Source organism: Caenorhabditis remanei, chromosome II (genome assembly GCF_010183535.1).
Source record: "Caenorhabditis remanei strain PX506 chromosome II, whole genome shotgun sequence".
Classification (NCBI taxonomy): Eukaryota; Metazoa; Nematoda; class Chromadorea; order Rhabditida; family Rhabditidae; genus Caenorhabditis; species Caenorhabditis remanei.
The window spans coordinates 17767959-17793933 of NC_071329.1; the positions used below are offsets into that span (position 1 = coordinate 17767959).

The following is a 25975-nucleotide window of genomic DNA, read 5'->3' on the forward strand; positions in this document are numbered from 1 at the left end:
GAACAGAATTCGACTTCATGGCAATTTTTCAGATGTTTTAATGATATATGATCGATTTAAAGTGGGAAAATTGATAAGCTTTTAAAAAAACAACATATTTTAGCAGAATTTGTGGGAAATTGACAAAAAATAGAAAGAAACTGTCAGAAATGAGTCATCAGAAGCCTCATAATTTAGCGCTGCTTAACAGCGCTAAAATACTACGATACTCCGAAATTACGCGAGCGCGTGTTGTTTACCGTAAATCCACACCATTTATTTAGCGCTGTTAAGCAGCGCTAAACTGAAGATGAGCCAATTTCTAGTTTTTCAGCGATTTTTCAGCAATTTTAATATATTTTAGAGAAAAACTGGATGAATGTCAATCTGAAACAACTGGAAAAAATGGTTTAGGGGCATTTTTTGGTTTTCAGCGCTAAATTTGCTTTCTGTGTTACTTGTTTGAAAAATATCACGGTATAACCGGAAACGCCAATTCAGATAATGAATTCCAACATCGGAGGGCTCTATTAGAGAGTATTTGAGAAGATAATGCTGTCGAATTCAGATGTGGAAGTGTAGGTTAGATGATATTCAACTGATCCGTTCGTCTGCTAATAGTTAGAAATCTCGGTACTTTCAGATAGTGATTTTCATCCAACCGAAATTCCGAGTTCAATCTTTTATTAAACGAAATTTCCAGTTTCCACTATTTTTTCATTGTTTTTTCTAAATTTCCCCCTCTAGAACCTCTAGTTTCTTTCAGGTACCTAACAAACGAACTAGCTGATTAAACAATCAAAATCAGAGAAAACTTGTTTTAAAAATTCTCAAAATAATTGAAATTCATTATTTTGATTTTCGAAATTGTAATTTCTATTAGAAAAAAGAAACACTTGTTTCGACCGTTTTCCATTGGACAAGTACAAAAAAAAGAATATTCTGGAACTGAGAGCACGGTCTCATCAGCAATGGACTCTCTCCAGATTTCAAAATGCGGTGCTTTATCGAATTATTTCGATCCGATTTTAAAACATTTTAGAAATTTTTGCACTGTTTTGATAAATTTCGAGGAATAATCGAGTCTAGCGTGCCTTTGACGCATTTTTATTAACGTTTTTATTCAAACATCAAGTCTGGCGTGCCTTTGCCGCTTTTTCATCTAAATATCGTGTCTGGTGCGCCGTTGACGCGTTTAGACAGTTAAAAAAAAACATTTTTGGAAGTCGGAGCGTTTTTTGTATAGTTTTGACACTCTCGAGCTGAAAAGTTCGCCTTATTTATCAATCTGGCGCGCTTTTGACGCATTTTTTTTGCAGTAAAACCAACGTTTTCAGCTGTACTTTCGCCATTTCCAACTGTCTGGCGCACCATCTTTGTGCCGTCCGTCAAAAATCAACGAATCCGTCGAAATCGACATGTTTTCCATCGTATTCTCCACTTTTTTGATTGTTTTGAATGTTTTGACGGCGGTGTCGGAGGATTTGGGGATGATAATGAGTTGGTCCTGAGAAAAAAAACAGGATTTAAGTGAAATTTCCCATGAAAAATGAGCAATTTTTAGTTTATTCTCATTAGAAACAGAATCAAAACTGTCTGGCGCACCTCACACGCGCTCCCGATATATAAAATTTCAGATTTCGAATCGGAATTACCGAATCTGGCGTGCCTTCAACGCGCTTGTAATTATTTTCATTAGTTTTGAGTGATTTTGTGTTCAAAAACAGATTTTCTGGAAATTTATTTTGAAAAAAGAATTGAGATTATCTTTTTTCTCATTCCGGTATTTCTCGACGGTCGTGTGCGCCAGGTATGTGCCCGGGTGGCGTTGAGCGCCTCGCATTTTCAGCCGAAATTTGAAAATGCGACGAGAAGGAGTGTGCGAAATGGAGAGACGCAGGCACACTCTCTCGATTTTACACACTCTCTCTCGTCGCATTTTCGCCCACTTTGAAATCTTTCAGCGCCCAAAGCGCCTCCATAGGCACATCCCTGGTGTGCGCCGCCGGTGGTCGCGATTTTTGTCAATTTAAATAATTTTCCGCTTGAAAAACTGGATTTTAGTGGAGACTTTGAGTCTGGCGCGCCTTAGACGCGTTTTCAACAATTTCGCATTAAAAATTTGGTTTTCGGCTTCTTCTTCGCAACATGATTCAGCCAGTTTTGATGGTTTTTCTGGATCCGGGCCACCTTTGACGCGTTTCAATCTGATTTTTTGAAAAATCTGTGAATTTTGTACTAGTTTCAAGCAAAGTATTGCAATATCTATAGTCTGGCACAACTGAGGCGCGTTCTTACTGAAAATGGTGCGCCTCTGACGCAATTTTAGAGCAAAATATCAGGTTTTCGACCAGAAAAATCGATTTCTCCATCATTTTCATCATAAAAACATGATTTTCCTGCTGACAATCAACTATATCGTACCATTACACTGAAATTCCCGTTTCCTATCGAATATGGTCGTCGAACACTCGAAAATGGTGGCGTCTTTCGTGGAAAGCAGGTGGCGTGACGGGCGTGAATTCGCTTTTTTGCTGAAAAATGACTTATTTTCTCTATTTTCGAGATTTATAGCAGAAATACGCACTTTTCAGTGATTTTATCAGCTTCAGCGCCTTTGGAATACCAAAAAACTCCAAAAGAATGTCTGAATCGACAAAAATCACTTCTGGAGCCGTGACGTCATCTGGATTCACTTCACCACAAAAATTCAGAATACCTCAAGGAATCAGAATCCGAAATCTTCGCGAGGAACGCCATGAGCATATAAAATGCACTTTTTGACGGTTTCAGGAAGGAGAAGAGAATTCTGAAGACATCGGACACGTCGGCAGCTGGAATCCAATAGATTTTGTGTTTCCTTGAAAAACTGTCACAGAGGATCCGGGAAGATCGTAGAACGTTGACATGAGCTTTTGCCTGAAAATAAATTATGTAATTTAAAGGGCTCCGGGACATTTCGCCACCAGACATTTCGCCACCAGACGTTTCGCCACCAAAAAATGGAGAATTTTCCGAATTTCCGAAGCTTTATAGGGAAAAAAAAAACATACCACTAGTACGCATTGATTATGCTAATTAAAGTGATGTGCTTTTTTTCCTATAAAGCTTCGAAAATTCTCCATTTTTTGGTGGCGAAACGTCTGGTGGCGAAATGTCTGGTGGCGAAATGTCCGGTGGCGAAACGTCTAGTGGCGAAATGTCCCGAAGCCATTTAAAGCATACTTGTCACGGGCCGGGTCGGGCCAAAATCAGGAAAAATCTCGGCCCGGCCCGCTCGGCCCGTTTTGAAACAGTTTTTGAAACATTTTTGAAATTTTTTTGAAATTTTTTGAAAAAAGTATAGTTTTCGAATAAACATTTACAATTGAATCAAAATGTGATTATAATTTAAGCATTTTTACTCTTTTTTTCGAAAAATTTCAAAAAAAAATTTGGTAAAAATAGGTACCCATTTTTGAATCCGGGCCGACCGGGCCGGGCCGGGCCAAGAGAAATTTCGGCCCGGCCCGATTTTTGACAAGTCTGATTTAAAGTGTTTCTTTCATTTTTTGATATTTTTCAAGCATTATTACACAGAAAACAAATTTATCGCTGAAAACCAAAAAATGGTTCTAAACCATTTCTTCCAGCTGTTTCAGATTGACATTCATGCAGTTTTTTCTTGAAAATATATTAAAATTTCTGAAAAACTAGAAATTGGCTCACTTTCAGTTTAGCGCTGCTTAACAGCGCGAAATAAATCGTGTCGATTTACGGTATACCTATATTTAGCTAAAGTATGAAGCGAATAATGCACCTATTCACGAAGAAAAAGTGCTAATTAAAATGCCACATTTTGCATTTTAATGCTATTCACGAATGCACTTTAATGTGCATAAAAAACACTTTTATTCGAATTAATCTGCATTAAAAAGCGAATTAAAGTGCACATCGTGGCGAGATATCTTAATTAAAATGCATGCGCCTTTAAGATTTGTGTGGGTTTACGGATTTTATTAAAGGCGCATGCATTTTAATTAAGATATCTCGCCACGATGTGCACTTTAATTCGCTTTTTAATGCAGATTAATTCGAATTAAAGTGTTTTTTATGCACATTAAAGTGCATTCGTGAATAGCATTAAAATGCAAAATGTGGCATTTTAATTAGCACTTTTTCTTCGTGAATAGGTGCATAATGGAAAACCATGATTATCAACTCATAAGAATGCGATAACCTAGAACAATATGATCAAAACATGTATTAGACACTTTAAGGTCAGTTCAGAATTGTTAAAGGAGGACTGAAGTCGTATTTTTTTATTGCAGATTATGATACTTCAGAAAATTCTGAGCAACTTTCATCGTTGGAGCATATGCTAAAAATCGCTCTAAATGCCCTAAATTCACGTTTTCCCGGCTGAAAAGGAGCCTAGGTGGAAGAGTTTTGAGGGTCGAGGTCTCGACATTCTGCGCGGCCGCGGGCTGCCGTGTAGTCCTCTCGGACAAGTTTTCCTTCTTAATTTCTCTTTTTTTTTTGCCTTTTTAGAGGGGTTTCGTTGTTTTTTTATAAATTTCATCGTTTTTTTCGACAAAATATTACTTTAAAATGCATTATTGATCATATTTATATGTATTTTATACGATTAATTAACTTTTCGAACTGAAATCGTTTGATTTACGCCGTATCTTCTTCTTTTCGTCCGTTTTTTTCGTTTATTGCATGAATTTTGGTGTTTTTCAGATTCAAAACGACCCGAAAGCAGCTACTCGACGTTCAACTCTCCAATTTTATTCATTTTTGTGTTAGTTTGTTTCAGAACTTATGTTTTCTCTCCGCCAGTATTTAATTTCAGAGCGATCGCTCCCGATAGACACCAGCCAGACACTCCGCCAAGCTGTCGACAACTTCGACAAGGAGAACAGCGAAATTAGTCGTGTTAGTTTTAGAAGAAACTATTGTTGTTCTCTCCGCCTATATTTCCAGATTCCGCCGCACCGCAATTCGTAAAGAAGATTGATTGCGTCGATTCGAGTGACAAGACAGACGAAGGATGAATGAATGAAAAAAAATTATTTAAAAATGTTTATTTAAAATCTCAATTATCTTCTTGGAATGTTAATAAAAACTACTTCTCAATAAATTCTGAAAAAGCAGAAGAAGCCATTTTCTTTTTGTCGTTATTGCCATTGAACTTCTCTTTCTTTCAGTCGTATTTTTCTGCGGCGGAATCTGGAAATATAGGCGGAGAGAACAACAATAGTTTCTTCTAAAACTAACACGACTAATTTCGCTGTTCTCCTTGTCGAAGTTGTCGACAGCTTGGCGGAGTGTCTGGCTGGTGTCTATCGGGAGCGATCGCTCTGAAATTAAATACTGGCGGAGAGAAAACATAAGTTCTGAAACAAACTAACACAAAAATGAATAAAATTGGAGAGTTGAACGTCGAGTAGCTGCTTTCGGGTCGTTTTGAATCTGAAAAACACCAAAATTCATGCAATAAACGAAAAAAACGGACGAAAAGAAGAAGATACGGCGTAAATCAAACGATTTCAGTTCGAAAAGTTAATTAATCGTACAAAATACATATAAATATGATCAATAATGCATTTTAAAGTAATATTTTGTCGAAAAAACGATGAAATTTATAAAAAAACAACGAAACCCCTCTAAAAAGGCAAAAAAAATGAGAAATTAAGAAGGAAAACTTGTCCGAGAGGACTACACGGCAGCCCGCGGCCGCGCAGAATGTCGAGACCTCGACCCTCAAAACTCTTCCACCTAGGCTCCTTTTCAGCCGGGAAAACGTGAATTTAGGGCATTTAGAGCGATTTTTAGCATATGCTCCAACGATGAAAGTTGCTCAGAATTTTCTGAAGTATCATAATCTGCAATAAAAAAATACGACTTCAGTCCTCCTTTAAGCTCTTCCAATTTATTTGTCCTTCACTTTTATGACGGTTTATCTAAAAACTCGCTATTTTCTTCGTTTTTCTCAACACTGAATGTTGCACTTGTAGCACTCGTGGGCCCGTGATCATACGTTTATCTGTTTTTTGTATTAATGCAATTTTGAGGATAATATCTCAGCTGTAACCAACCAAATTCCTAATCTTAGAAAATTTGTGCTTTTGAAGATATGAGCCAATGAATGTGGCAACTACCTACGGCGCAGAGTATTTTTTCCTTGTCACATCTGGACGTCTGGCACGCGACGGAATAAAAAAACAGTACTTTTTTTCAAAAGCTGGTGTTGTATTTATTCAAAAAATATAGTTATTTTCTTTTATGGACACCTAGATTTTTTTCTATGCAGTGAAATACGTGTCTCAATACTTATCAGCCACCCTGTAATCTGTTTTAAAAAAAAACTGCATATAATTCTGCACATTTCAAGCTAAAAACCACTCGGAAATCTCAAAAATCGAAAAGTTACAGATTTTCGAAGAATTTTCGGCTCAAATTTTATGAAATTTACTCTATTACTGTCGAAAAATAAAAGTTTGGCCAAGGATTTTCAAAAAAAAAATTCGCGCTCAAAACGCAAGTGCGGCTGGAAGTGGCTTCGCCGAAGTTCTACATTCTCGAAACCACATGGAATCACAGATATCAAAGGAAATGAATATTCGCGTGACAACCGTAAAACCTAATCCACATCATGAAACTCAAGCCTTTATAAGATTGAACTCTTTGATAAAGTTTAGTTCTAAGTTTGCTTTTGGCAACGAATAAACGCTCTTTGACTTGTAAGTTTTAGTTGTGTTCTTAGTTCTCGAAGTCTGTTTCTGTCATAAGCGATAGAAATAGATAACTTGGGGGCCGAACCAAATTAGTTGTATTAGCAGAAGTCAGACGCTGGTGAAAGGTGATAAGACCTGATCCGAGCTCCTTCGCTATTAGAACTATTTCCTCTCGTTGGCTAAATATCAGCGAACGTACTGTTCCTGTCTCGGAGATCGAAGATCGAAGAGTCGGACAAATAAAAACGGTGAGACCGTGGTGAGATACTTTGGTGTGATATTGGTGAGACGGTGGTGAGAAACGGTGATGTCGTTCAGTGTGGAGAGAACTAAAAAGGGAAGCTCGAGTGTTACTTCTTCCGAGAAGTCATGGGCTGTCCAAATGAACGAGGTGAGACTGAAGGAGAGACGCAAGTTGGTGAAGGGATTCACTGACTTTTTGGAGTCTTCGGGTCGTATGGAGAGTGATATGTATGAGGCACTCAAGGCGGCGTGCAAAGGCAATGAGAGACAGTCAGAAGTGCTTGTAGAGCCGGTGAAAAAGTACTGTCAGGAGTTGCGAGAACGATTTGAAGAGCTGGGCGGAGAGAGATGGCCGCTAGAGATTATTGGAGTAATGAGGGAAAATGGAGTGGAAACGGTAGAAGAGTTGCGTGAACTCTGTGAGAAAGGTGTAGAAATGGTGCCAGGTGGCATCGTGGAGAATGCCAACAAGGCCCAGGATGAGTTGGCATTGTTACAAGATGCTTGGAATGAGTAGAGAGAGACGTTGTTTAGAGAATTGAACAAGCTGAAAGAGGAGAAGAGATTGGCTGAGGAGGCTGTCTCGAAGTACAAAAAGACGCTAAAGGAGGAGCGTGAGGCAAGTAGCGAGTTGAGAGGACTGCTCAGAAAGCAGGAAGGTGAGCCTAAGAAGGCTGGACAGGCCCGTGGTACTAAGGAAGTTCCGGTGCCCTCGAGGTTGGAGGTGGTCAGAAACATACTTGTCACGGGCCGGGCCGGGCCGGGCCGGGCCGGGCCCGCTAAAAAAATCTTCCGGCCCGGCCCGGCCCGGCCCGGCCCGGCCCGGCCCGGGCTGGCCCGGCCCGGCCCGTTCGGCCCGTCAAAATATTGAAAAAAAATTTTTTCGTCGTTTTCCCATTGTTTTTTCGTTTACTACTTCATGGCAAACATATTATTGATTAGAAATTATAAAAAGACAACAAGTGAAAACGGAAATTGTCAGAATAAGTTATTTTGTCACTATAAACTTTGAGCCTCTCAAAGTCTCTGTGATGATCAGCCGATGATCAGAATCAGGATCAAGAACTTGCTGGAGGCTTCTGAAAGTAGTCTTATCGAATCCCCCGACCTCGATTTAGTATAAACCGAAGAAAAAATTTAATTTCCAACACTTTCGATTCTATTTTTCAAAAATAATTTTTTGCTGCGGGCCCTGCGGGCCGGCCCGGGCCCTGAAATTTTCAGCGGGCCCGGCCCGGCCCGGCCCGGCCCGGCCCGGGCCGGGCCCAAACGGGCCGGCCCGGGCCGGCCCGCGGGCCGGCCCGTGATTTGACAAGTATGGTCAGAAAGTGGTCCTCAAGGGATTCGGATGACGAATTCTCGATGCATGGCAGGCGTGGAGAATTCTCGGATAGTGAAAGAAGTTGGGGTGAAGATTGGAAGAGTGGCAGAAGTTCCAGGTATAGCGCGAGGAACGAGGTTATGATGGAAATGGTGGAGATGTTGGGACAACGGAGACGGGTTGTCATTGATAGTGGGGCAGTCGTATCGGTGATATCGACTAGTGCTTATGAGAGGTTGAAGGCGGGGTGTCGTGACTGGGAAAAGGAAGTTGAAGTGTTCGGAAAGCCGACATTCACAGTTTTGAATGCGTCAAACTCTAAGATGAGAGTCAGGGGGCAGATCAAAATTCCCATGGTGGTCAGAGGGCGGAAAGTGAGAGTAGTTTTCCAGTTGGTTGACAATTGGGTGGAGAGGATACTGATAGGAACTAATGCTTTTGAGAGCATTAGCGTTGAGCTGAAATGGAAAGATCCATATGGTTTGGTGAATGCCGAACAGAGTTGAGCGGAATTCCGCCTTCCGCCTTCCGCCTTCCGCTTTCCGCCACTTTTTTCTTTCCGCCTTCCGCTTTCCGCTTTCCGCCGAAATTTTTTATTCCGCCTTCCGCCTTCCGCTTTCCGCCAAAAATTTTCCTATTTCCGCTTTCCGCCTTCCGCCTTCCGCTATTTTATGATTTTTTCCGCCTCCCGCCTAGAGAATATCAGATTGAAAAATATGTTTGCCTACTCCAATTTACTGATATTTTTTACGTTTTTTCGCAGCAAGACTATCAGTTTTTACCGAAAAAACAAAATTTAACCATTTCAAGTGCTTTTTACAACAAAATAAGGCCAAAATAGTCTTCTTAAAAACGAAATTGTATTCCGCCTTCCGCCATTTGGCTTGTTTTCATTCCGCTTTCCGCCTTCCGCCTTCCGCCAAAAAATTTTCGCTTCCGCCTTCCGCCTTCCGCTTTCCGCCGAATTTTTTAGAATTCCGTCTTCCGCTTTCCGCCTTCCGCCCAAAAATTTCTTATTCCGCTTTCCGCCTTCCGCCTTCCGCAATTTCAAAAATCGCATTCCGCTCAACTCTGATGCCGAAGAGAACTCGGCAGAAGTACAGTTCATTGGAGGTGAGAAGGAACTGGAGAGACCAGGAGAGAAACTTCGGAAGGTTCCGACGGAGGTATCAGGGATACAGTGCAAGAGCGTTGCCGTGCGTGGAGAGAGGGGGAGAAGGGCAAGCACGGGTGACGTGGGAGAGGTGTTCAAGTCGGAAGGGGAAGAGAAGGAAAGAAAGAAGGTGAAGATTCGGGCGAGTGTGGCGGTCATCGGACCTAGATTGGAGGCGAGGGGGCCAGGTGTTCTCGAGTATCGTAATAAGACGATAACGGGGTGGACTCAGAAGTTCGATTGGGGAGAAGTGAAGGAGGCAGTGGTGCTTGTTGAGTACACTGATAAGGAGGATGAGAACAGCAAGAGAGTTGAGTTCGTAAAATCAGTTGCGAAGGAAGTGGAGAAAGTCTGGATGATGCCGAGAAGTCTACAATGTGAATTCGGGGACGTCGACAATGTGGCCAAACAGTGGAAAGAATGGCTGAAGACATCAGCGAACGCGGAAGTTGTGGATCCGTTGATGCCCGTCGGAAATCACAAGACACCGTTGATCTTGGAGAGATGGCATCGGAAGTCGCTGGATGGTCTACAGAAGTACTTGCACAATGCGTTGCCGAGCCGTCCAGTCAGATGTCAGTGCGAGAAGACCGCAGACAGAAGACCACAATCTGGATTGAGGAAAGACCTCGGAAAAGGATGCCCGATCGCCGAGAGGAGGGGGAAGTGGCTTCGCCGAAGTTCTACATTCTCGAAACCACATGGAATCACAGATATCAAAGGAAATGAATAATCGCGTGACAACCGTAAAACCTAATCCACATCATGAAACTCAAGCCTTTATAAGATTGAACTCTTTGATAAAGTTTAGTTCTAAGTTTGCTTTTGGCAACGAATAAACGCTCTTTGACTTGTAAGTTTTAGTTGTGTTCTTAGTTCTCGAAGTCTGTTTCTGTCATAAGCGATAGAAATAGATAACTGGATTTTCGGCTCAAATTTTATGAAATTTACTCTATTACTGTCGAAAAAAAAAAGTTTGGCCAAGGATTTTCAAAAAAAAAATTCGCGCTCAAAACGCAAGTGCGGCTGGAACTTGTGGGCGGAGTCAAGGCGGAGCTTAACGCAAGCGCCGCACCTGAAATTTCTCTTGATTTTTTTTACGAGCGGCCAACAACAGTAAGAGGAAGTCGTGTTTTAATCGATTTTTTCACCGTTTTTTGCCGTATGTCTATACAGAAAGATATTTATTGCAACACATAATAAATAACAACAATATAAAATCATAATAATTAAACAAATATGTCAGATCTCGATGTGTTGTTGTCGTTGACCTGGAGAGGCAGCACGGGGAAATCTGAAAATTCAGACGGAGAGAAACAGTTTTAGTTCAATCATAAAACTAACTCGACAACAATCCGAACAGCTGTGAATGACGATGACGTCGCTTTTTCCTGATTTCCATCATCTTTGAAACCTGAAAAAACGTTCGACCGGAGAGAACCACTTTGTTTCTTCTAAAACTAACACGAAAAAAATCGAAGAATGATGTAATCGTTGATTTAGAGCACTTCTTGGACGTCGTTTTTCTTGTTTCCTGAAAAAATGAATAACTGAAGTGAAAAAATGTGAAAAAATGACAAAAATTTGTAAGCGAAAGCGAAAATTGTTGGCGAAAGTAAAAACTTTATACATTTTCATTTAAAAAATAAAAATATACGGCAAAAAAACGGTGAAAAAATCGATTAAAACACGACTTCCTCTTACTGTTGTTGGCCGCTCGTAAAAAAATCAAGAGAAATTTCAGGTGCGGCGCTTGCGTTAAGCTCCGCCTTGACTCCGCCCACAAGTTCCAGCCGCACTTGCGTTTTGAGCGCGAATTTTTTTTTGAAAATCCTTGGCCAAACTTTTTTTTTTCGACAGTAGATTCAGTACGTCACAGTCTCCCAGACTCCGAGTAAGAACTGCAAGGAAATTTTTGATCTACCCTCATGAAACGAAAAATTTGAGAAATTAGCAGGTCTAAAACGTTATTACTTTAATTTTTAGCTGAAATCTCAAGGTCAGAAGTAAGAAAATTTCAGTTTTAGAACTATTCAGAAAGCATTATTTACCCATTCAATCCAAAAAGTCCTGGTTTTATATATTATTTCAGGTCGAAATGGCAATTTTCATTTTTATTTCGGAAAAATCTACGGGATTTGTTCATTTCTCAACATTATCCAACGAATGATAGCTCAAAACGTGCTCCGGAGATTTTTGCACATTTCTGTAGGACGGTTTTTCAATTAGCTCATTAGTTTTTGAGAAATCGATCAAATTCCGAATTTCTTTCAATTTTTTGTTATTTTCTCGAAAACTAATGAGCAAATTGAAAAACCGTCCTACAGAAATGTGCAAAAATCTCCGGAGCACGTTTTGAGCTATCATTCGTTGGATAATGTTGAGAAATGAACAAATCCCGTAGATTTTTCCGAAATAAAAATGAAAATTGCCATTTCGACCTGAAATAATATATAAAACCAGGACTTTTTGGATTGAATGGGTAAATAATGCTTTCTGAATAGTTCTAAAACTGAAATTTTCTTACTTCTGACCTTGAGATTTCAGCTAAAAATTAAAGTAATAACGTTTTAGACCTGCTAATTTCTCAAATTTTTCGTTTCATGAGGGTAGATCAAAAATTTCCTTGCAGTTCTTACTCGGAGTCTGGGAGACTGTGTACGTGAAGACAATTTAAATGAATATAAACATAACTAGGTTCGAAAAAATGTTGTGTCCTACCACGAAAACTACAGTAACCCAAAATTTTTCAAATATTACCATGTTTACACTCATTTGAAGCGTCTTGACTAGCTGATTCTAAAAAAAACTTGGTTTCAGTGAGATTGTAGCAATTTTTAGACACTGAAAATCATGAAAAAAATGGGTTAAAAATGCCAAAAAATGCTTAAAATCGTAGAAAACACTGGAAATCCTATTGAAAATCATAAATTTTAACTTAAAAATCTTGAAATTTGGCTCAAAAAATGTTAAAAACTGTCAAAATAGCAAACATTTGGGTTTAGCGCTGCTAAACAGCGCTAAAATCTCAACGCTGCTAAACAGCGCTAAAAATTTGAATTTAGCGAAGTTAAGCAGCGCTAAATCTTCATTTCTCGATTTTAGCGCTGCTTAGCTCTTTAGCAGAGCTAAAAATCAGTTGTTCTCTTCAAAAATTTATTCGAAGGTGGAATCACAGAGCCAGAAAACCAGTGATGCTTAGACACAACAAACTACAAAACTAGACTACGGAATTGTAGTTTGTAGTTTTGCTAAGCAGCTTCATTTCAGACACTTTCGGGTAGTTGGCGTAGTTTAAAGGCTACAAAACTACAAAACCTGTAGTTTGTAGTTTGGACATCATAATCTTCAAAAATCGTCAAAAAATGGTATATTTTCTACCAATAACCACAATTTTAAATAGTTGCGAAAATCTATGTTTTTGACGGAAAAATGTCCATTTGGCTCATTTTTTAATCGATTTTCTTGAAAAATTAAGTTAAAAAAAATCGATTTTCCGGCTTAAAAATCTAATTTTCCAATTCCAAAATCCAATTTGGTCCAAAACATTTGCTCAAAACTCGCCAAAAACACTCCAGCCGTCAAAATTCCCTATTTTTCGTTTAAAAAAATCTCTCTTAAAGCGGAAAAGACACGCCAGATATCACATTTTACCTCGATTTCTGTACTAACAGGATGGTAAGATTGACTGGCGCGTCTTTGGCGCATTTTCAATGAAACTCCGACGGCTGGCGTGTCTTTGACGCGTTTTATTTCAGAGAATCAATTACAGGCTGAAAATGTCAAAAATTCAGCTTTTCAGACTAAACGACATCAACTTGGGCGGTTTGAAAGCGATTTTTTAGCTGAAAACGCGCCAAAGACGCCTCAGTCGTCCAAAAAATCACGATTTCTGTTCTAACATGATAGTAAAAGTGATTACTTGACGTCGTTTTCCGATTTATCGAATTGTCTCGTCCGTTCGCTCTCTTTCTTCCGCAAATCCTTCAGCTTTTGCTCGATGTCCCGACACTCGTCCAGCTTTCGACGGTAGTTGTTGAGTGCTTTGGTACGCTCATCTTAGCTGAAAATAGTAAAAATACGAAAAATTTCAGAGAATTCGGGAAGTAAAGACGAAAAATTAACGGTAAACTGAAAAAAAAAGTAATTTTCGCCGAAAAACTCATGAATTATATTGAAACACAACTTTTTTCATTAAGACTGAAATTTTGGAATTAAGCGCTGAAGACCAAAAAGTGGCCCTAAAAGCATTTATTCCAGTTGTTTCAGATTGACATTCATCCAGTTTTTCTCTAAAATATATTAAAATTGCTGAAAAATCGCAAAAAACTAGAAATTGGCTCATCTTCAGTTTAGCGCTGTTAAGCAGCGCTAAATAAATCGTGTTGATTTACGGTAAACAACACGCGGTCGCGTAATTTCGGAGTGTCGTAGTAGTTTAGCGCTGTTAAGCAGCGCTAAATTGAGAGGCTGCGATAACTCATTTCTAGCGGTTTCTGTCGGTTTTTGTGTATTTTCTGCCGGTTTCTCGCACTTTTTTTCCATTTTTTTGCCAAAAATTTGTTTCCGAATAACTTATTTCTCAATTATTATCAGTAAAACAATGATACTCGTTAAATATATCGAAAAATTACTTGATAATCGGCAATCTTGTTTTAGCGCTGCTCGTTCTTTCGTTTTTTCTCCTTCTTCTCTCAATACTTTCAAATAATATGTGTGTTTCCAGGAATCTTCTCCAAGTGCTCTCTGTCAGCGATCACTCAATTTTAATGCGGTTAGTTGCAGAAATACTCTATATACTTCTCCGCCTGAATTTTCAGATTCGCCGCAAATCATGGACAAATTCGGCAGAAAGGAAGAAAATAGGCTGAAAATAGGTTGAAGAGGCGGTAAAACTCTCTAAAAAGAACCATAAATCGGAGGGAAAATGGGCGAAAGATTTTATGACTGGGACTACACGACTTTTCTTTAATACACAAAAATCTACGGGTATAAATCATTGGAAGAGGGGAAATAAATTATATTTAGTCGAGTTTCGTCCCGAGACGTTTCGCATCACCCACTTTACGGGCGGCCTTCTTGAAGTCCTCGTCGATGACGAATTCACGTTCAGCACGGATCGCGAGCAGACCTGGAAGCTTTTCAGTTAAAAATGAGAGGTTTATGGGGAAAAAACGCGCCAAATGAACGCCAGATTCCTTAATGATCGCATTTTCAAAAACTATTTTTTGACAATTTCTAGTTTTTTGACAAAAAAGCTCATTTTCGACAAAAATCTACAATTTTTCGATTCTAAGTTCGAAACGCGTCAAAGGCGCGCCAGATTTCCCGAAAAACCGCATTTTTGATCAATTTTTGCTGAAAAAATAGATTCTCAACCAGTTTTTTTGAAAAATAGAGACCAAAAATCGCTTATTGTAACAAGGTTTGGTTCAAAATCTCAAAATTTCGGCATTTTTAACACAATTTTCTGCGAAAAATATTCGATTTTAGCCTATTTTTTGCTGAAAATTAAGAATAGATCTTTCTCCTCACCCGCTTCAGTGCACACATTTGTCAAATCCGCTGCCGAGAATCCATCCGACAACTTAACAACCGCCTCAAAATCAATTTCTCCACGCTTCGTAATCTTATTCGAATGGATCTTCAGAATCTCAAGTCTCGATTGCTCATTGGGCAGTCCGATTTCAATTTTTCGATCGAGTCGTCCAGAACGAAGAAGTGATGGATCCAGAGTATCCGGTCGATTCGTCGCCATAATAACCTTCACTTTACCAAGTGGGTCGATTCCATCCAGCTGATTCAACATCTCCACCAAAGTTCCCCTCTCTCGATCCGCCGACGGTCCCAAGCGTAATCCAACAATCGCATCAATTTCATCCATAAATAGAATGCAGGGCTGATGATCTCTGGCGTAATTAAAAATCTCTCTTATGAGCATAGCCGTTTCTCCAGTTGTTTTGTTGTTGAATGTTGACGGCATGACTTTCACAACGAAACAATCAAATTGTGACGCCACTGCACTCGCCAACAGCGTTTTTCCGTTCCCGGGCGGTCCAAATAGAAGACATCCTTTTGGCGGAGTGATTCCGACACGACGAATCAATTCCGGATTGATGAGGGGGAGCTCGACGACTTCACGGAGCTCTCGGATTTGCTCGGCGAGCCCTCCGACGACCAAGTAGCTGATGTTTCCCGGATCTTCGTTGGACTTTTTGTAGACGATTGGATCGACGTCACGTGGCAGTTTCTTCCTGAAAATTTAGAGTTCGTTGCATGAGATAGCTTCTTAAAATAGGAGAAACTGGGGTGCCTGGGACGCGTTGTTTTACCTATTCAGCTGAAAAACTATCAGTTTTTCAATATTCCGCGCTTTCCCATTCTTGTATCATTCCTTGAAAACCCGATGACTGGCGTGTCTTTGGCGCGATTTCCCTAAAAACGCGAAAGCTGGCGTGCCTTTGGCGCATTTTCACTGAAAACCCGAAATCTGGCGTGTTGTTGGCGCGTTTCCTCAAATACCAAAAATCTGGCGTGTCATTGGCGCGTTTTCACTGAAAACCCGAAGTCTGGCGTGTCTTTGGCGCGATTTCCCTAAAAACACGAAACTGGCGTGCCTTTGGCGCGTTTTCCCTAAGAACACGGAGGCTGGCGTGTCTTTGGCGCGATTTCCCTAAAAACACGCAACTGGCGTGTATTTAGCGCGTTTTTACTGAAAACCAGAAAGCTGGCGTGTCATTGGCGCGCTTTCTGCATTCTCGAGTAAGATTGAGGTTGGCTGGCGCCCTATCAGCGCGCCTCTAGGTCTAGCTGGCGTCCTTTTTACGCGTTCTCCTGTTCGCTGGGGCTCTCAATCACGTTTCCCGAGCAATGACCGAAAGAAGACGGTCTCTGGGGTGCCTTTGACGCGTTTTGCCGTTTCACTGTTTCAGCTAACTCACTTTATCATGTGTTGTGCTCCATTGGCCATCTCTCCATTTTTCGTCTCATCCTCCTTTTCTTTTTTGACTTTGGCCAGGTTGAACTGGGTTGGTTTGACCGCTTCACCCTTCGAAGCGCTAGAAAGAAAATTATTTTATGATGATTCTCAAAACCACTCACAAAAGAACGTTTAAAGTGGTCTTTAATACCAAAAAGCGAAAAAAAATGACCCATACAGGTCAAAAGAGCATGCTTCATAATCTTTAAATCAACTTTCAAAAGTGGCTTACGTGACCTATAAGTGGCTGAAATTTCCATCTGAAAATGGACCATTTTCATCATTGACTTGCTGCATCTCCCCACTCTCGCCTCCTCCTCCTTCTTCTCTTCATCCTTGTAAAGACTGCGACTACACTCTTCAAAACGTGTTCGTATGGCGCAAGTGGTTAGCGTCTAGGAGGTGAAAATTTTTGCGCTGGTTCGACCCCTGCACTATTTTTTCCTTTTTTTTTGGTTTGATTTATTCTTTTCCAGTTTTTTTCAATGTTTTTTTGGAAGCTATCATGGGGAATATCTTTCCACCTGGATGCACCTTCATTTGTCAACTGACATATCTTTATTATAATCATCAGTTGAATGGGATTCAGAAGGGATTCACTTTGATGATGGTACAAAAAACTTTTAAAAATAGCTTCCAAAAAAGAATTGAATAAACTAAAGAAAAAAAAACAAAAAAAAGGAAAAAAGGTGGGGGGGGGGGGGTCGAACCAGGGCAAAATTTTCCACATTCTAGACGCTAACCACCTGCGCCAAACGGGCACACAGGTAAAACGGGGATGCCGAGAAATAGGTGATCGGCAGCCCGGAGGAGGTTCAAACGGGAACAACCCGCAGTTCAAACCCCGGGCCGCCGGCAGCCTGCCTTTGAGCTGCTGGCGATTCAAAATTTGGGCAGCACCTACCCTCTATTATTGGTATTATACTTCGTTCTGAATACGATTTCTACTTTATTAGTCCTATACTTAGTTAACAATGTGTTTTAATGTAGTATTGTAATTCCTTCTTCGTTCATTTTCCCATATTCTCCGGACTTGTGATTTTTTCCGATTTTCACTCAATCTTTTTTCATAAAAACAAGTTACGACTGTTATTTTTGACTAATTTTCTTTTCGAAACGATAACTTACTGGCCTACCTCATTTCCAACTGAAAAATATTAACTTCGTTTCAATAAGAAAATTAGCGAAACAACCCCATTTTCATCTAAAGGTGTTTGAAAACCGGCTTCCGCCACAAGGCCCAAAAAATAAGAATTTTCAACCGATTTTCATTTCGGAGCAGTTCAAACTTACTTACTTACCTTTTTATCCACCTGAAATCATATATTAGACTGTTCCGAAATGAAAATCGAAAGGAAACTCTATTTTGATTTTCGAAAAGCCGATTTTCGTTGCCAAAGTCCAAACTTTGTTTCGAAAATAGCTTACGACAGTTTTCAATAGATAAATTTAACTTTTCTCTACATTTTGTAACTTGTTTTCAGTGAAAAAACTCGAGTTTGAGCGAAATACGCTTCGAAAATGGGGAAAAATGACTGCCGGCGAATAAAATAAATGTGATGTGGATTTACGGTAAACAACACGCTCGGCCGGGATACCGGAGTGTCGTTGCGCTTTCCAGTGGAGGCTTCACTGCTTCCCTGGCTGTGGGTCAATTAGCAATTAAAGAACAGATTTTAAAGCGAATTTTTAACAGAAAACACAAAAAATCGGAGAAAGAACAGATCATTTCGAAAAAAGAAACACTTTTCTACAAGTGTCGGAAAACATAGAGTAGTTCCATTGTTCTAACACTTATCACGATTCCAGAAGTGTAACTGGAAACATTAGGTTGATTTATGAGTCATTTAGTACTCTGAACAAGACTTTCGAACATTGGGAATTTGGCAAAACTGAAAAGAATTGTAAGTGACAGTGTATAATTTATCGTAACACCTCTAGTGAGGTGTCCACAAAGAACTATGTTCAACGCGGTATATCTTTTTCCTTAAAAGAGATATCAAAAAGTTGCAAACAGACAAAACATAGCTGAATACTTATAAAATATTTGTTCAGTTGGAAAAAATTTGATAGCTCATGAGGGAGTTGAGATATTGAGCTCCAAACTCTTCCTACTGGGAGCACCTCTATTAGAGGTATTACTGTATTTAATCTTGTTATCCTAATCTACATTCTATGAAAAACATTTTATCTTAACTCTTTTCATTACTCTATCAGAAACCAGATTACAAGAACTTGTTAAAATCACTATAGACATACACCTTGAACCACCATTCGGCCGCCACTGGCCTGCCGACGAACCACCGCTGACCAACTCGCGGTTCTTCAGCCGCCGTTCAGCCACCAGTCAGCCACTTTTTCAAAATTATTAAATTTTTAGAAATAAAGACTGTCATTAGACTAGAAAGGATTCTGAGGTATCGTACACAAAATTTTTTCCACAAAAGTTGTGAGTTTCTATAGAGTTCGAACAATTTTTACTTTGGACCACTTTTGGGCTGTTTGCGGCTTGCCAGCCACCAGTCGGCCACCCTTCAGCAATTCGCGGTTTTTCGGCTGCCGACCGACCATTCTTCGCCTGTTAGCGGTTCTCAAGCTGCCGATCACCCCATTTCTCGGCATCCCCGTTTTACCTGTGCAAGCGGTGAAGATTGTCGTCACAGTCTTTACAAAGGTGGAGAGAAGGAGGAGGAGGCGAGAGAAATGGACCATTTTCAGATGGAAATTTCAGACACTTACAGGTCACGTAAGCAACTTTTGAATGTTGATTTATAGGTTATGAAACATGCTCTTTTGATCTATATGGGTCGTTTTTTTTCGCTTTTTGGCATTAAACACCACTTAAAAGGTTCCTTTGTCAGGGATACCGTACACAGTATGCACATACTGTAGCATACTGTAGCATACGGTAAGTAGACGTTCATACATTTTTTGCATATCTCAGCTAAAACGTCTCCGATTCACAAAATATATCTAGAAAGAGTATCAATGTTTCAAAGTTTTTGAAGAGGAGCTTTCGAAATATGTTGCTTGAAACTTTTACAAAAAATGAAAATTTTGTTATAGGATACATTTCAGCTGAGACAAACACAAAGGTATGAATGAATGTCTGTGCCGTTGTATGGTAAATAGAAAAAGAGACACTTACCTCGATGCAGCTGGAACCTCCGGTTGCTCTTTCTTCACTCCGTTGACTTGTAAGTGAGGAAAAATACTTGATGTCGTGGCAAGAATCGTATCATCACGACGGCTCTCCATCAACTCTTGATCGGCAGTCCTTTCAGAGTTCTCAGTAAAAGATTCTTCTTTGATAGCTCTGGAAAGAAGACAAATACTCATTTGCTATATTTATCTAATTTGCAATACTTTTTTCTATTAGCGGAGCATTTTTATTGCAAACGCGCCCCACCGCAAACGAGAGAGTATCAGTAAGAGACGCAGAGTTTTTCTGGCGTCGAACCAGATTTTCACAGTTTTTCACCTATTCTCGCTATTTTTCAAAAAAAACTATTGTAAATGATTATGAAAAACAACAAAAATAGATCAAAAACTGTAAAAATTCTGTGTCTCTCGCCGATACTCTCAATAAAATAGCTCTCCGAGCGAAGAAAAATGAAAATATTTTCTCACCTAGTCATTGGATCCGTCTTATCCACGACGAACATCCCGGGCTCTTGTCCAACCTTATGGAAGTTCGTCACATGATCAATGGCTGCACTTGGTAGCCTAAAAATTGGAACATGACAAGATGAAAGAAAAGAAGTTTCAGACAAACTTTCCGAACTTTTCGTATCAAAAAGTTTGTTTCTTTTTAGAAAAACCTGGACCCCTTCAATTGAAAACGACTTACGCGAACTCCTGATCACACATGTAACATGAATATCGCTTGAAAACGGCTTGATTTTTTTTCCCCTTCGTAGTCTTTTCACTCATAGTGAGGTAACGGAGTAAACGAAACTAAAGAAAAGAGTGATTCCAAATTGAAATTTCAGAAGGCGTTTTGCCAACTCATGCCACGTGGATCATGTGGAAAAGATGAGAAAACAAAACCGCCCGGGAGTTCACGTGGAAAATGTTATTTTTTCTCGAAAATTTTGAAAAGTTCACGTTTTTTGCCACGTGAAATGTATTATTTTTTCCTCTATAAATTCTTGTTTCGACCGCTTTCTACTGGACAAGAAAACACAAAAAAATACTGGAATAGAGAGCGCGGTCTCGTCAGCAGTAGACTCTCTCCAGTTTTTTTTTTTTTAGATTTTTGCGTTTTAAAACTAATTTTTCAACGAAAAATCTCAAAAATCAATGACTTAATCAAATTTTGACGAGAAAAGTGAAAAGACATATAAGGAAAGGACGGTTACCACAGAAAACCGCAGTTTTATTGTCTTGAAATTGCCAGTGAACTGAAGATCCGCGTTCCTTTCTGCCGAATTTGTTCATGATTTGCGAAAAATCTGAAAATTCCGGCGGAGAAGTATATAGAGTATTTCTTCAACTAACCGCATTGAAAGTGAGTGATCGCTGACAGAGAGCACTTGAAGACCGGTATTCCTGGAAACAGAAACATTATTTAAGAGTGTTGAGAGAAGAAGGAGACAAAACGAAAGAACGAGCAGCGTTAAAACAAGACTGCCGATTTTCAAGTATTTCTTCGATATATTTAACGAGTATCGTTGTTTTACTGATAATAATTGAGAAATAAGTTATTCGGAAACAAATTTTTGGCAAAAAAATGGAAAAAAAGTGCGAGAAATCGGCAGAAACGGTCAGAAATGAGTCATCGCACGCCTCTCACTTTAGCGCTGCTTAACAGCGCTAAAATACTACGACACTCCGAAATTACGCGAGCGCGTGTTGTTTACCGTAAATCCACACGATTTTTTAGCGCTGTTAAGCAGCGCTAAACTGAAGGTATGCCAATTTTTGGTTTTTCACAGTCTAATTTCTAGTATTTTAAAGAAAAATCTGCATAAATGTAAATCTGAAACAAGCGGAAGCAGTCAGTTTGCCATTTCTCGACGTTTTCCCAGCAATTTTGAGAAATTTTCCAGTTTTCTGTATGTCTGGCGCATCTTTGACGCCTTTTGAGTATTTTTGTTGAAAGGACGACGGAAATATTGAGTCTGGCACACCTTGGACGCGTTTTTTGTTTTAATTTTGACAGAAACGCGTCTGAGGTACGCCAGACGCCAGTTTCAGTCACTTTTAGAAGACTTCCGATAATTCTGTACGTCTGGCGCGCCTTTGAAGCGTTTTCTGGCTGAAAGAATGTCAAAGCAAGGTCTGTCGGTTTCTCCAGATGTCAACTTTTTCAAAATTGAAGAGTCTGGCGTTCCGTTGGCGCGTAGTATTTCTGGAATTTTGCAGAAACTTTAATATATTTTGAAGAAAAACTGCATGAATGTCAATCTGAAACAAGTGGAAGAAAAGTTTTAGGACCACTTTTGGGTCTTCAGCGCTAAATTCCAAATTTTCAGTCTTAATGGAAAAATCGAAGCAATTGATGAAAAAAGTTATGTTTCAATATAATTTATGAGTTTTTCGGCGAAAATTACTTTTTTTTCAGTTTACCGTTAATTTTTCGTCTTTCCTTCCCGAATTCTCTCAAATTTTTCATTTTTTACTATTTTCAGCGAAGAATGAAAACCCGAAGAGAGACCACCGACTCGTTTGCAAACACCCGTGGGACAGTTGGCTTACGTCAAGTAAGTCGGAGAAATGAAGAAAATTTCAAAAAATTCGGGAAAAATTTCATCATTTCGACGGAAAATCGTCAATTTTGGTGTAAAAATCTCCGCGAACAAGCGCGTCAAAGGAGCGCCAGAATTTAATTTTGATATTTGGACGTTTTGTGTAATCTAAACATATATCAGATAATGTTTTATGTAAAACCTCGACATTTTGAATTCTGGCGCACCTTTGGCGCGTATTCTAATCAACACCCTATTCCAGACCGTGTTCCAGAAGACGCCCGCCGTCCAATTGTTGGCAGTTCTCGCGAAATCCGATTGACACCGTTCTTCGTCGTAAATGTTAAAAGTTTGAAGATTGCGGTGAGTTTTTGACTGAAAATCCCTGATTTTTGGCTGAAAATGACTGAAATTGAGCATTTTCAGTCAAAAATTGCAAAAATGTTATCATTTCCAGCTAAAAATCAGCCTGGAGCACCTTTGACGCGTTTTCTAATTAGAACTGTTGGTAGAGACGCGTCAAAGGTGCGCCTGACAATTATTTTGAGTGAAAAATGAATGACAAGCGCACCTTTGACGCGTCTCTACCAACAGTTCTAATTAGAAAACGCGTCAAAGGTGCTCCAGGCTGATTATGTAGTTGATTTTGGCTCGAATCCAGTTTTATGTGAAAAATCTATACTCAGACTCAGTCAATAAAACCCATCTAGACTCAGTCAGGGGCGCCTTCAACGCGTTTTCTAACTCGAGTTAGTTGTTTGGAGCGCGTCAAAGGTGCGCCAGAGTCCACAATTTGGCTTTGGATGCTTCAGTAATACCACCTGGCTGGCGCTCCTCGGACGCTTTTTGGTGTGAAGTTTGATACAAAAAACACGCCAAAAGGAGAGGAAGACTACCGTATACTTTTTTCCAATTTCCATCAATAACTTCTCGTCACACTCAATTCATCCGAAGGACCAGCTTCTGAGATGAATCTATCGGCGTTGGGATCGTTGTTGGTCGAGAATTTTTGGTAAAAATTGACGAAATTGGCGGAAAAATATCAAAATTCTATAGAAAACGTCAAAAAGTGACAATCTGGCGCACCTCTGACGCATTTTCAACCGAATTTTGAAAGCGCGTCAAAGGTTCGCCAGATCGGCAGAATTGTGAAAAATCTTCCGAATTCCTCCAATTTCCAAATCTAAAAGTGACTTAATCTGATGTCTGGCGTACCTCCGACGCGTTTTTCACCGATTTTTAATTGAAAAGGCGCCGAAGGTGCACCAGACACGGTTTCTGGACTATCAAAAGTCGAAAGGGAGATACTGGCGCACCTTTGGCGCATCCAAATCAAAGCTCTCTGAAACACGTCAAAGGTACGCCAGGTTCAACATTTCTTTTGGTTTTGACATGAGAACGCGCCAACGGAACGCCAGCCTCTTCAATTTCGAAAAAGTTGACATCTGGAGAAACCGACAGACCTCGCTTTGACATTTTCTCTGCCAAAAACGCGTCAAAGGCGCGCCAGGCGTACAGAATTATCGGAAGTCTTCTAAAATTGACTGAAACTGGCGTCTGGCGTACCTCAGACGCGTTTCTCACCATCAGTTTAGCGCTGCTTAACAGCGCTAAATAAATCGTGTCGATTTACGGTAAACAACACGCGCTCGCGTAATTTCGGAGTGTCGTAGTATTTTAGCGCTGTTAAGCAGCGCTAAAGTGAACGGCTGCGATGGCTCATTTCTGGCCGTTTCTTTCTATTTTTGTGTATTTTCTGCCGATTTCTCGCACTTTTTTCCATTTTTCGCCGAAATTTTGTCTCTGAATAGTATATTGCTCAATTAATATCATTAAAACAACGATCCTCGCTGAATATATCGAAAAAATACTTGATAATCGGCAGTCTTCGTTTTAGCGCTGCTGAGCAGAAGGTCTGCGTCTCTCGTTATTGAGCGTGTCTCGTCTCTTCTCTCGATATCGATTTTTCTCATTTTTCGGCCACTTTTCCGTTTTTTTTGTAAATTTTACAGTTTTATTCCGATTACCGCTCGAAATTTATCAAAAAAAGTGCTAAAAATTTTCAAATTTTTAAAAATCTAATCGAAAAAATTTAATAAAGCACCACATTTTGAAATCTGGAGAGAGTCCATTGCTGATGAGACCGTGCTCTCAGTTCCAGAATATTCTTTTTTTTGTACTTGTCCAATGGAAAACGGTCGAAACACGTGTTTCTTTTTCCAAATAGAACTCACAATTTCGAATATCGAAAAGATGAATTTTAGTTATTTTTTGAGAACTTTTAAAACAAGTTTCCCTGGTTTCTGTTCAATTAGTTTTGAATTTTGGTTGTATATTCGAACTAAAAAAAATTAATCTCTTTATTCCACAATTACTGGGATTATTCACATAATCACAGTTATAATTCACATAATTGTTCATTCCTCGAGTTGCTCAATAATCATATGTTCGAGTTGTCGCAACGAAATGCTCTGAAATAAGAAATTGTCAAAATCTTGGTTTTGTTCACGTTTTGATACCTCTTCTCGTTCACATTCCAAGTTGAGAGCCATTAGCATTCTCTCCTCCGTTTTCTCATATCCTCTTCCACTCGCCATCGAGTTGATAATCATTAAGATGTCGAACTTCTTCGCTTTCGCTACATCCATATCTTCATCTTCAGATTCGACGACGCTTCTGGAGATCGTTTCGAGGTGTTTGACCATTTCAAAGTTCGACATTTCCTAAAATATTAGTATTTTCTAATGAAAACATTTCTGAAAAGGTGTGTGGGATAAATTATTTACCTTGTCTCTAGATTTTTGATCCAATTCCAAAACGAACGAGTGCTTTAATCGGTGTCTCTTGCAATGAGTTTGTATTAGAGATTTTAATTTGTCATAAAATCTTTCGATCGTAATGACTGAATTTGATTGATCCCAGTCTTCCTCTTTTGTCTCATCCTCCTCATCTTCCTTTTTATCCTCCTCCTTATTCTCATCTTCCTCATCGTCCTTCTCATTTTTCTTCTTATTTTTCCGATTTTTGTTTGGAGCGATATTTCTGAAATATTCTGATGTAAAGTGATATATAGTTACTAGTTTTACCCGAGCTTCTTTCCTCCAACATCCACCAGCTTATTTTTCGAGACGATTGAGATGATGCGGTCGTGCTCATCAAACTGGCACACGCACCCATCCTTCTCCAGTCTTCAAATATAAATTTTAAACTTGAAACCACGATTTGACTCACTCTTTCTCAAATGTCTCAGAGACCGTACGCGAGGAAACATACATCATTAGAGCTCTGTACTCTGTGGAGATGAAGTTGAGGCTCTCAATCTTCTTCCAAAGACCCCCGCTGAAGCTGAAAAACATTGAGTGGAATTGAAGAAAACACGTGGTACGAACTGTTTTTTGTATGTGTTCCAATCTCCTCCCCATTTCTCCTCTTCAACGATATTTCTCCAAAATGGGTCCAATGTGACCGGCTCCTTGTTGATGATTCCTTGATCGAGGAGACGTTGCAACATGGTCACCTCCATTTTTCGATCGATTGTAGGAGATCTCATTTCTGAAAATGTGACTGTGAAGATAAATATGGATTCGATAAAAACATACTTCCTGGGAACATTTTCAGATAGAGAGACCAATCGATTCCATACAAATTTTTGTTGTAGTTCTCCATGTTGTGATGAAGAGTGAACTGAAAAGAAAATACTTTTGGTCTAGAAGCAAATAAGTTCTTAGCTAGAACAAAAAAAAAACCCTGGAAGCCAATTTTTTCAAGAAATTTTTAAATGAACAATCTCCAAAATTTCAAACTCCGCCCCGATCTCATTGTAGATCAAATTCTCAGAATTTCTATATCAATCGATAGATCATGCCTAGATCTTCATTTTTGTAGTTG

General features: G+C 39.5%; 4 protein-coding genes across 4 annotated transcripts; 2 read left to right on the top strand and 2 right to left on the bottom strand.

Annotated features, from left to right (window-relative positions):
• Positions 1–7008: 7008 nt before the first annotated feature.
• Positions 7009–7461, top strand: GCK72_007732 (uncharacterized protein; the record flags this gene model as incomplete). The annotated part of the gene is made up of 1 exon (XM_053726406.1): positions 7009–7461. One exon carries the CDS (start codon positions 7009–7011, stop codon positions 7459–7461), a length of 453 nt encoding a protein of 150 aa, XP_053590600.1.
• Positions 7462–8261: 800 nt separating this feature from the next.
• Positions 8262–10151, top strand: GCK72_007733 (uncharacterized protein; the record flags this gene model as incomplete). Its single annotated transcript, XM_053726407.1, has 2 exons — positions 8262–8624; positions 9369–10151. The coding sequence occupies 2 exons, from the start codon at positions 8262–8264 to the stop codon at positions 10149–10151; spliced, it is 1146 nt and encodes a 381-aa protein (XP_053590601.1).
• Positions 10152–14442: 4291 nt separating this feature from the next.
• On the bottom strand, positions 14443–20330 carry GCK72_007734 (uncharacterized protein; the record flags this gene model as incomplete). Its single annotated transcript, XM_053726408.1, has 6 exons — positions 14443–14549; positions 14954–15672; positions 16360–16476; positions 19546–19713; positions 20028–20123; positions 20248–20330. 6 exons carry the CDS (start codon positions 20328–20330, stop codon positions 14443–14445), a joined length of 1290 nt encoding a protein of 429 aa, XP_053590602.1.
• Positions 20331–24504: 4174 nt separating this feature from the next.
• Positions 24505–25753, bottom strand: GCK72_007735 (uncharacterized protein; the record flags this gene model as incomplete). The annotated part of the gene is made up of 7 exons (XM_053726409.1): positions 24505–24558; positions 24607–24810; positions 24874–25129; positions 25174–25275; positions 25319–25432; positions 25477–25639; positions 25687–25753. 7 exons carry the CDS (start codon positions 25751–25753, stop codon positions 24505–24507), a joined length of 960 nt encoding a protein of 319 aa, XP_053590603.1.
• Positions 25754–25975: the final 222 nt, after the last annotated feature.